Raw genomic sequence first — 12,553 nt, 5'->3', positions numbered from 1 at the left:
CATTGCCAGACAGAATACAATGAATATCATCCAATGAAGTATTTCCCAAATAAATGCTTTAAACATTTAACACATTTGATCCTTGAAATAAACCTGTGAAGCACTTAACTCACAACAGAGGAAACTAAGGCACAAAGACATACAGACTTGCTTAAGGTCATAAATGGCAGACTGCGTAGCTCCAGAGCCTGGCTTTCTAACAATCTATTACCTTACTACATTAACAGTCAAGTTGCTGTCTCTAGCAATTTAAAAGAATTAGATAAAATCATTCAGTGAGAGAATAATGGGGATTTTTAAAGTGGATAGATCAAGCTGACACTGTATCACTGATTCAACTAAACATCACAAGAAGACACCAGTTGGTGTTATGATGCAATATGATGCTCCTGTTATGATGCAATATGAAATATTCTTGTCAAAAGAAAAATCAAAGTTTAATATTATTAAGCCTCTAGAATTGTGCTCTCCAATATGGTAGTCAAAAGAAGTGATAATTGGGGTGCTTGGGTGGCTGAGTCAGTTGAACATCCGACTTCAGCTCAGGTCATGATCTCACGGTTCGTGGGTTCCAGTCCCACACTGGGCTCGCTGCTGTCAGTGAAGAGCCCGCTTTGAATCTCCTGTCCTCCACATCTATGCCCCTCCCCAGCTCTCTCTTTCTCTCTCTCAAAAATAAATTTAAAAAATTTTTAAAAAAGAAGTGATAACCAACTATGTCACATATGCTTAAATATACATTAAAAAAACATCAAGGGATCTGAACTATGAGGAGGTTCTCCTATGGAGGACGGGACTAGGAATGAAGGAGATTTGTTTTACTTTAACATATTCAGTATTATCTGAATTTTCTTACAAGAAGAAATAAAGTATTTTGTAAGAGAGATCATTTACAGTCATGGTCGATAATGGACAAAGATTTTACTGAAGAGGTAGGATCAGAACTGGGGCAAAAATGATGGGTATTAATTCCACAGGCAGAAAGGACTGGAAAGAACAAGTCAGAGGGAAGGGGTGGGGAAGCAAAGGCATGGATCAGGGAAACACATTAATTTCACTGAATATGGAAAAGGATGAGAAATAAGGCTGGAAACATGTAGGCTAAATTATGGAATTTTCCATTCATATAAATATTTGGAATTCATAAGCAAAATGGAGAGCCACTGAAAGTCTAGATAAAGCCTACCTTCTTTCTTATTTTTTTTTAAAGTAGGCTCTATGGCCAATGTGGGGCCTGAACTCAGAACCCCAAGCCCAAGAGCTGCATGCTCCACTGACTGAGGCAGTCAGGTACCCCTAAAGCCATTAAAAATTAACCGAATACGTACACATTTAATATAAAAGGTGACACAAAAAGAGGTACCTAAATATCATTTATGTTTCTACCTTACAAATGAGCTTTATACACAATTGTCATTCAAGAATTTTTCACAAGAAAGAAGTTGTAGGTCTTGCATTTCCCATCAGACATCCTTAGCATAAAAATGCTTTAAGATTCTAGAGGGTTATGAACCAAAAAACCTTAGAAACACAGTATCAATCCAGCCCTAAATTAAAACAGCATAGATTTATATACCCGAATGACTCAAATATTAATTTGAATTGAACTAAAAATGCTACTCTAATGTGATTAAAGTTACAAATTATATTTGAAATAGTAAAATATTAATAAGCATCAGTACTTTCAAAATTGATCACATGATGATATCCTTTAGTTAGGTTTTTTTTTTTTCAATCACATATAACAAAAACCCAACTCAAAAAGACGTAGGCAAATTTATCAGATCACAGGACTGAATACTCCACACACTTAGCTAACTTTGGTCTTTGACCAAGAGGTTCTGCCAGTCTCTCAGCCATGTCCTCTTGAGTGTGGGCTTCATCGAGAGGCTGGCTTGCTGCTCACAGAAATGAATGCAGCAATGCCAGTTGTCACATCCTTATGATGTAACTTTCAAAGATCCCTCAGCTGCTCTTCTAGTAACTCTCAGAAAAGAGAACTTCCTGGAAGTTCTCAGTAAATATCTCACTCCACAAGCATCAGTGACCTGAGAAATAAACCTCATCAATGAGTCCATCAGAGCCTGTAGCTGAAGCAGATCACATGACTCTCAAGTAACTCTTGAGTCCAGGGCAGTAGGCAGTCACAGTGCTCACATGATGGAAAAATAGTTGAAACAATATATCATGGATGGAATTCACTTTAATTCCACGTGTATCATGTCGTAAAAATTCCCCATATGTTTCTTCAACAAAAGTTTAATAATGAGCTAAGCACTGGTAATTTTATAGGTTATAAAGGAACTTTACAATATTAAAGAGCAACTGGAAATATCATAGTCCAAGGAAATCAGTAAATAATGCTATCTACAGTACATCCACTGTCTGAAAATACTGTTAAGACTCTGCCTCATTTTCTGTCAAAAAAAAAAAATCAGTTTTAACTGACCTATTTTATGAGTAGTTGCCAAATATAAGAAAAGAAATATTTAATATATGCAATGTATTTCTATGGGATGTTGTAATGAAGCCTATTTATTATTTTTATCATTTAATTTGTTCTTTTTCACTCAAAAAAATCTGTCCTATGCAATATGTTTAACTACAGTAACTAGAATAGTAGGTGAACTAATGCTTAGGGGAGGCAGGCAAATATCTGTAGAATAATTTATTCTGCTACTACAAAAAGTTGCATCAGACAAGCAATAAATTCTAAGCCTGATCAAAAGATGGTACTTAATTGTTGTTATTTCCATGAATGTAAAGTAGAAAAACTGTCTTACAATTCCAAGGTATGGAGATACTCTATACACATAAAGAGAAAAGATGTTTTTCCACAAAATAATCTCTCAGAAAACAGGTAGCATATTTGCTAATAAACATCTCTCATATTATAGGCGCTTTCTATTAATTTTGAACAGCAAAGTACAATTTGGAGAAGACACATTATCCTGAAGTTACCTCAATCGATGCTAATCTGGAAGGTCACTTGTTGATTAGCGAGTTTTGTTGTTTGGTTAACTGGAGTAGAAGAAACTGAATGTAAAGTAAGGATTTCTGGAGGTATAACCATCCAACTGCAAACTACCGTAAAGAGCCTTTAAACATAACCTTAAAAAGCAACATACTAAGAGACTTTGTTGCAGAGATGATAATTTTATAGCTATGGAACAAATAAAAGAAAAAATGTAATGCATTTGGAAATTTAAGACTTGAGACAAAATTTCTCATAAGAAGATAATACATAGAATCAAAAAGCACTGTATCTTCTATACCTTGAACAAGAGTGAAAGTAATGTGCTCTGGGGTTAGAGACTTCAAAACTGGTCACAGTGATGCTGAACATATTGATGTCAAAGATGTATACAACAGTTTGGAATAAAAAAGCACTATTTCTTTCTTTTAAGTTTGAGAGAAAGAGAGCATGTGCGTGCAGGAGGAGGAGAGAGCAAATCCGTGGTGACAATAAAGAATGCCGGGCTCAGTCTCACAAACCAGGAGCTCATGACCTGAGCCGGAACCAAAGTCACATGCTTAACCAACTGAGCCACCAGGTAACCCCAAAGCACTATTTCTTAATACATTATTTTATATACTATGTGATTTGAATGTGTAATTAGAAATTTAAATAAGCATTTTACTTACATCTATATTCCTAAAAATTATACACACATACCAACACACATGTTGGCCAATTCTTCAGAAACATAGGTAGATTCCCCTTTGGTGGACTAGGTAATTCATACCAACTTTCTTGGTGAAAACAACCTTTGTGACAATCCCTGACAAAGGGGAAACAAGGCAAGCTTAATGATCACCCCATTGTGCATGAAGGCTATTCTGGACATCAGTACAGAAAGGGAAAATTCAAACAAAAACTGGCTGTTAGTTTAGAACAGCTGAAGGAGGCCAAAGTCTGTGTGCCAGAGTAGCAGAAAAGAAAACACTCCACTGAGAAAGAACTCTAGGAATCTGTATAGGAGTCCTGTTGAGTCTTCACCTGAATACTAACCTGTACATATGGTAAGGCCAAACACAAGTCTGGGAAAAAAACAACTATTGGGGAAAGAACAATTACCTGGGAACAGTAAGCAAAACAGTCCCCCAGAGCTCATTCAGGGATGAGAAGTATTCATATTCCCACCAACCAAAATGTAAAGTCATCACTGAATACACAGGCCATTTAGGAGAGACCTAAATATTCACACCCATCTGAAACTATGCAAGTCAGAAGAGAATAGACAAATCTTTAAATGCTGAAAGAAAAAAAATAATAAAACAACGGGGGGGGGGGGGGTGAACCGTGCTGACTTAGAATTCTATACCAAGAGAAAAGATCTTTCAAAAATGAAAGTGTAGTATAGGGTGCCCAGCAGGCTCAGCTGGTAGAGCATGTGACTCTTATTCTTGGTGTCCTGAGTTCAAGCCCCACACTGGGCAGAGTTTACTTTAAAAAAAAAAAAAAAAAAAGAGAGAGAGAGAGAGAGAGAGAGAGAACGCGCATATTAACATTTTTTTCAAACAAACAAAACCCCAGAATCTGAGGTCAGTAGACCTGAACTAGAAGATATTTTAAAGGGCATTTTTCAGGGGTGCCTGGGTGGTGACTTAGTGGGTTAAACATCCAACTCTTGGTTTTGCCTTAGGTCATGATCTCACGATTATGGAATCAAACCCCAAGGTGGGCTCCATGCTGACAATGCAGGAGCCTGCTTGGGGTTCTCGCTCTCCCTCTCTCTCTGCCCCTCCCCTGCTCATGCTCTCTTGCTCTCTCTCAAAATAAACAAACATTTAAAAAAATTTTTTAATGTTTATTTATTTTTGAAGGAAAGAGAGACAAAGCTTGAGCACGGAAGGGGCAGAGAGAGAGGGAGACACAGAATCCAAAGCAGGCTCCAGGCTCTGAGCTGTCAGCACAGAGGCCGATGTGGGGCTTGAACTCACGAACCGTGAGATCATGACCTGAGCTGAAGTCTGATGCTTTACTGACTGAACCACCCAGGCGTCCCTAACATTTTTTTTAAAAAGGGGGAAAGAATATATCATATGAAAAGATGAGTTTACACAAAGAAATGAAAAGCACCAAAATAGTAAATATGGAAAAATATAAGACATTTTGGAAGACATGAAGAATTTAAAAATGTTAAAGGATATATGACTACTTAGAGCAAAAATATTATCAATTTATTAAGGGGTTTACAGCAGAAAAATCAGAAGGGAAGGAATGGCAATATACTGTTATTACATTGTATTCAGATTGAGGGTAGATTGTGATAAAGTATCACAAACCCAACTTCATCAGTTCTCAACAATGTCCCCGAGATGCTTCCACAGAGTCTGTAAAATCAAATCTGTATTCTTAGTGGTTTGTCAATGTATTAACATGAGCTCTAATGGTGCTAAAGCAATGTTAAATATAACTAGCACAAATCAAGGCAATGGCACGAAACTGTACTACTAATCACTGTATTCTTTGTGGCATGCACTCAAAGTTAAAAAACTAAAGGGGAATAGAGTAGGTCTGGCCAGTTTAAGAATGTCTATGATTAAACAGTAAATATCACTTATTATAGGTCAAGATTTAATATAATTAACATCTCTTTAATATTCTATGTGATAAAAGGAGACATATACATAAGGAACTTCTGCTGCACACGAAGTACAATGGTTGTCTAGAGAAAAAGCATTTGTCCAGTTATTTGAGTGACAAACTGGACAAACCTCTTTTATTATGGGCACTATTTTTAATTAAAAGAAAAACTGATAGCAAGTATAGTTATTCAGAATTGAGCATCTGGTAGACATTTCCTCAAATTTGTATAAAGTAGGCACTTCATCTCCATGGTATTCCTCCAAAACAAACAAACAAACAAAAAACATAACCCCAGTCAAGTCATGGGGAAATCATCAAACAAACCCAAACTGTAGACGTGACATAATAAACACATATATTTGGTCTGTTTCCTGGCACACAGCTCCTAAAGCCCTTGAAATCTCCTAAACAAGTGGCTTTTAGTATGCTAATGAGTGATAGCTGAAGTCTCCTGGATATCCTCAGGATCAGGGCTGGTTGTCAGGGAGACCAAGTACTGACTCGGTTAGAACTTTCAGCCCCCTCCCCACCGCCCCCCCCCCAACCCCCATCTCTGGAGAGGGGAGAGGTGCTAGAGATTGAGTCAATCACTAATGACCAATGATTCAATCCATTATGCCTACACAATGAAGACTCCCCCCAAAACTCTAACAAACGGCTCAGACTACTTCTGTGTTAGTGAACATACGGGCATGTGGGAAGTGATGCACCCGGAGAGGTCATGGATGCTCCATGCCCCTTCTATATACCTTGCTCTATGTATCTCTTTCATATGATTATTCATGAGTTGTATCCTTTTATAATAAACTGGCAATCTTAGTAAGTAATCTGTTTTCCTGAGTTCTGTGAGTCATTCTAGCAAATTATCAAACCCAAGGAAGGAATCCTGGGAGTCTGCAATTTATAGTTGTTTGGTCAGAAGTACTAGAAGCCTGAACTTGCAATTGGCTTCAGAACTGGGAGGCGGTCGGGATGCCTGGGTGGCTCGGTCAATTAAGCATCTGACTTCGACTCAGGTCATGATCTCAAGGTTCGTGAGTTTCAGCCCCACACTGATAGAGAAAAATCTGTTATAAGATGGCCGACAAGACTGATAGGGGAATTCCAGTCCCTGCCTGAAGACTCCTCTTCCGGGTTTTTCTTACTACTGGGTTTTTCTTCCCACCCTGTTTGCCAGGCTAGAACAGACTGTAAATTGTCCCCTCTGCTTATGCTCGAGGCTCAGACCTCTGGAGAGTAATCTCCTCTGAGCCCACCGGTATAAAATAAATCTCCTGCCTTCCAAGATCTCCAAGTGTCTCTTGATTCTTCTGCTTGGTGATCCAGACCAGTTTCTGTAACATGTCAGGCTCTGGTGCTGTCAGCTCAGAGCCTGGAGCCTGCTTTGGATTCTGTATTTCCCTCTCTGTCCCGTTCCCCCTCCCACCCCCCCAACTCCGGCTGTCTGTCTCTCTCTCAAAAATAAACATTAAAAAAAAATTTTAAAAAGGGGCACCTGGGTGGCTCAGTCAGTTGAGCATCCAACTTCAGCTCAGGTTATGATCTCACCACCTGTGAGTTCAAGCCCTGTGTAGGGCTCTGTGCTGACAGCTCAGAGCCTGGAGCCTGCTTCAGATTCTGTGTCTGTCTCTCTCTGCCCTCTCCCACTCACACTCTGTCTCTCTCTCTCTCTAAAATAAATGAAAACATTAAAAAATTTTTAATTAAAAAAAAAGTGAGAGGCTGTCTTGTAGGGCTGAGCTCTTAACCTGTGGAATCTGACCCTCACTCCAGGTAAATAGTGTCAGAATTGAACTGAATTGTAAGACACCCAGCCGGCATCAAAAAATTGGTCAGAATAGGGGAAAAATCCTACACAGCTGATGTCAGAAATATTGAGGGTAGAAAAAAAATAGTGGAGTTTTTCTTTTAGCCAACATACATGAAAATATCTGACCTCCTCAAAAGCGTCAGGGGCATAAAAACAAGGAAAGACTGAGAAACTGTCAAAGGGCAAAAAGACATAGAAACGTTATAACAAAATACAATGTAGTATTCTGAATTGGATCCTGAAACAGTAAAAGGACATAAGTAGAAAAACTGGTGAAATCCAAATGAAGTCTGGAGTTTAGTTAACAGCAGTATACCAATGTTAGTTTCTTAGTTTTGACAAAAGTCCAGAATAATGCAAGTAATATTAGCATTAATGAAAAATTAATGACTATATAGGAATTCTCTGTACTTTCTTTTCAACCTTCTGTAAATCTAAAGCAATTCCGACAAAGTTTATTAAAACAAACAAAAAAGGATAAAGTGATCTAGTGATTTCAAGGAAAGCAACTGAAAGTAATTATTGCCAACAATATAAGTCAACCTTTCAAGTCAAACTAAAATTCTGCAAAACCTGTAAATGCTACCATCTGTTTGACAGTTTCCAATAAAATTTTCAGATGAAATCAGTGGTGATATTACTGTAATTGTTAAAAACTGTATAAGAAAATGTTACAACATTGAAATGATCTGCAATATAATAAACCAGTATCTTCCAAATGATCAATGTGTGATATTATGAAACCACACACAGAGAAAAACATCCAAAGTGCAAGAGAGACCAATGGATTTTAATGTAACAGAGTTATAAAGTTTCAGGTTCCACAATATAACTTACCTTTAAGAAACTACCACTTGATGCGTCTGAATGTACCAAAGAATATCCACAATTATCTGAAAAGGCTATTAAAATGCTCCTCCCTTTACAGTTGTTAAAAAGAAAACCACAGGCCCAAAATGGAGTCACTCAGGCCACTCAATGACTTGACCTAACCTGACTACCGTTTCCACCTGCCCCAGAAACTTAGTATAATTGGTCAGGAATTTTCTGCTCAGCACCAGAGAGGTAATCTGTCACATGGGCCCTCACCATTCCCCTAAAGGAAGATGAAGTAATCTGCATGATAAGACCCCTCAAGGGGTCTTCCCTATAGAAAGGCAACCAGGCCTAAAACAATCCTTTCTTTTCTTTTGCTAATAACGTCTTGACCCACTACTCTCTTTCCTATAAAAACCCTCCATTTTTATACAACTCCTCAGAGTTCCCCTCTACTTGCTGAATGGGATGCTATTCAATTCATAAATCACTTAAATAAAGCCAATTAGATCGGCTGAATTTTGTTTTTTTTTGTTTTTTTTTTTTAATTTTTTTTTTTCAACGTTTATTTATTTTTGGGACAGAGAGAGACAGAGCATGAACGGGGGAGGGGCAGAGAGAGAGGGAGACACAGAATCGGAAACAGGCTCCAGGCTCTGAGCCATCAGCCCAGCGCCTGACGCGGGGCTCGAACTCGCGGACGGCAAGATCGTGACCTGGCTGAAGTCGGACGCTTAACCGACTGCGCCACCCAGGCGCCCCCTGAATTTTGTTTTTTAACACTGTCTCATTATCTGTTTGAAGCCAGATTTCTTCACAGATGTAATCTAAAATAACATACAGCAAGAAATTGAAAGCAGCCAGCCTTCTTTATTAAACCAGACTTCGAAGAGATATGAAAAAAATGTAAAATAATGTCACTCTTCCCACTAGTTTTAACATACTTGAAAAACAGAGTTACCATGTTACTTACACTACCATGTAATGACTTTATTATCATTATTTTAAATGAATAAATACTTCATTTCAGTTTTAATTTTGGGTATAAGAACTGATAATCACCTGAAGCAAAAAGTCTTTGAGGTCTTACTAATAAGTACAAATCCAAAGGAGTTGTGAAATTAAAACATTTGAGAACTGTCAAGTCAACCACTGAAAATCTAAAACAAAAGTATATGTAATAAACTAATGGAAAGAAACTGGAGTACTAAAAATACTCACTTAATCCAAAAGAAGGCAGGAAAAAAGAAAAAAAGAAACAAAGACCAGATGGAACAATTTGAAAAGAAATAGCAAAATGGTAAATTCAAAAAAGAGTCACATCGATAATGACATTAAATGACACTCATTTATAAAAACAAAACTTACCAGACAGTATACAAAAGATTTAAATATATGTTATATAAGAAACCCACTTTAAATATAAAGATCAATAAAAAGAAAAAGGATAGAAAAACAAATATCATGCAAACACTAACTGAAAGCAAGCTGCAGTGGCCAAAGTCAGACAAATATTTAATAGGTTGATTCATCAAGAAGACAAAAACAAAGCTTCAAACCACATGGAGCAAAAGGAGAAACAGAGAAGTAGATTATGGTGGAGATTTTATTACTACTGTCTCAGTAATTCATAGAACAAACAAAATCAGCAAAATTATACAGGACTCAAACAACACTATCTTTTTTTTTTTTTTTAACGTTTACTTATTTTTGAGACAGAGAGCTACACAGCATGAACGGGGGAGGGTCAGAGAGAGAGGGAGACAGAATCTGAAGCAGGCTCCAGGCTCTGAGCTGTGTGCACAGAGCCCGACGCGGGACTCGAACTCACAGATGGCGAAATCCTGAGCTGAAGTCGGGTGCTTAACCGACTGAGCCACCCAGGCGCCCCTCAAACGACACTATCTTCCAACATGACCTAACTGACATTTATAGAATGCTCCCCCAGTGTCTTCAGAATACACAATCTTCTCAAGTGCACAAGGAATATTCACTAAGACAAGCTATGTCCTGGGCATAAAACAAGTCTCAGTGTGCCTAGGTGGCTCAGTTGGGTTGAGTGTCCGACTTCGGCTCAGGTCATGATCTCATGGTTTGCAGTTTCAAGCGCCGCATCGGGCTCTGTGCTGACAGCTCAGAGCCTGGAGTCTGCTTTGGATTCTGTGTCTCCTTCTCTGCCCCTCCCCCACTCATACTCTGTCTCTCAAAAATAAACATTGGGGGAAAAAAGTAAAAAACAAAACAAAACAAGTCTCTAATTGAAAAGGACTGTAATTGCATAATGTATATTTTATGACCATAATGGAATTAAATTAAAAATCATTTATAGAAACTTTTCTGGCAAATTCTGAAAAACCTGAAAATTAAAAAAACACTTCTAAATAATCATTAGTAAAATAAATAACAGAAAGAGAAAACATTTTAAATGGAATGAAAAATGAAAATAATGAAACCTGTGGAACACAGTTAAAGCAAGGCTAGAATAAAATTTATAGCTTCATACACTTACATTAAAAGGATGAAAGCCCTAAAATCAATGATCCATCTTAAAAAAACTAGAGAAAAAGAACTCTAAAGCAAGAGCAAAGAAGTAAACAATGAACAACAGAAATAAATGAAATAAAAAACAGAAAGAAGAGGTAAAAATCTATGAAACTAAAGGTATTTATTTTCTTTTATTTTAGAGCATGTATGAGCGGGGAGCCGGGGAGGGGGCAGAGGGAGAGAGAGGGAATCTGAAGCAGATTCTAAGGCTCAGCGTGCAGCCCATGTGCAGCCCAATGAGGGGCTGGACCCCACGACCCTGAGATCATGATATGAGCCAAAATCAAGAGTCAGACACTCAACCTAGCCACCCAGGTGCCTCATCGCTGATTTTTTAAAGTAAATAACTTTATTTTAAGTATCTCTCTCTGTCCTCCCTCATTCTCTCTCTCTTCCTCTCTCTCTCAAAATAAATAAATATACATTTTTTTAAAAAATCAGTGCAATTGGAGAGCCTGGGTGGTGGCTCAGTCAGTTTAGCGTCCAACTCTTTGTTTCAACTTAGGTCATGATCTCACAGTTTCATGAGTTTGAGCCCCACATTAAACTCTGTGCTGGCAGTGCAAAGCCTGCTTGGGATTCTCTCTCTTCCTCTCTCTCTGCCTCTCCCCAGCTTGTGCTGTCTCTGTCTCAAAATAAATAAACTAAAAAAAAAAAAAAAAAAAAAAAATCCACGCAATTGATAAACTTCTGGTAAAACCAGTCAAGAAAAAAGAGAAGACACAAACTACAAAAATCAGAAATGTAAGAGAGAGAATCTCTATTCATATTCATATCACATATCCAGTAAACATTAAAAGGATAAGAGAATAATATGAACAATTTTATTCCAACAAATTCAACAACAGATGAAATGTAAAAATCTCTTGAAAGACATGCACCAAAACTGACTCAAAAAGAAAAACTTCATAGCCCTATATCAATTAAAATTTATATATACATATATATATTTTAAGTTTATTTATTTACAGAGAGTGCACATGCGTGCATGAGCAGCAGTGGGGCAGAGAGAGAGGGAGAGAGAATCCCAGTAGGCTCTGTCAGCGTGAAGCCTGCCCAAAATGGGGCTCATTCTCATGAACCATGAGATCATGACCTGAGCCGAAATCAAGAATGGGCCACTTAACTGACTGAGCCACCCAGGTGCCCCTATAAAAATTTGTATCTAAAAATTTATTCAACAACAACAAACCTTCATGTTTGGTTTATGTCAGTGGTTCTCAACTAGAGTCGACTCTGGCCCCCAGCAAACACTGGCAACATTTAGACACTTCTGGTTGCCACGACTTGGGAGGGGGGGTGGAGTGTGGCTATTGGCATCTAGTGGGTAGAGGCTGGAATGGTGGTAAATATCCTACATTACAGAGGGAAGTCCCCACAACAATTACAAGGCCTAAAATGTCGATAGCACTGAGGTTGAGCAACTTTGCCTTTGATAATTTCACTGGCAAATTCTATCAAACATTTAAGGAAGAAATAACATCAGTTCTGCACAAATTCTTTCATAATAGGAGGGAAAATCATTCTCAACGCATTCAATGATGGCCAACATTATCCCAAAACCAAATTCAAACAAAAGTGTTAAAAGAAAATTACAGGAGCACCTGGGGGGGCTCAGTTGGTTAAGCATCTGACTTCAGCTCAGGTCATGATCTTGCAGCTCGTGGGTTGGAGCCCCACGTCAGTTCTGTACTGACAGCTCAGAGCCTGGAGCCCGCTTCGAATTCTAGGTCTCTCTCTCTCTGCCCCTTCCCCACTTCAGCTCTGTCTCTCTCTCTCAAAAATAAACA

At 38.2% G+C, this 12,553-nt stretch overlaps 1 protein-coding gene across 9 annotated transcripts in view; it reads right to left on the bottom strand.

Annotated features, from left to right (window-relative positions):
- TBC1D12 (TBC1 domain family member 12) overlaps positions 1-12,553 on the bottom strand; it is a 116,021-nt gene that overhangs the window by 55,842 nt on the left and 47,626 nt on the right. Inside the window, exon 4 of one of the 9 annotated variants that reach the window (XM_086680419.1) lies at positions 3,112-3,127. The exons of the other annotated variants lie outside the window; for them this stretch is intronic. Within the exon in view, the coding sequence (XP_086536545.1) occupies positions 3,112-3,127 (16 nt within the window). The remainder of the gene's footprint in view (positions 1-3,111; positions 3,128-12,553) is intronic. 9 annotated transcript variants of the gene reach the window in all.

The sequence above is a fragment of the Puma concolor genome, chromosome D2, assembly GCF_028749965.1.
Source record: "Puma concolor isolate L17-30 chromosome D2, mPumCon1.1.hap2, whole genome shotgun sequence".
Classification (NCBI taxonomy): Eukaryota; Metazoa; Chordata; class Mammalia; order Carnivora; family Felidae; genus Puma; species Puma concolor.
This window is presented reverse-complemented; position numbering and strand designations above follow the sequence as displayed.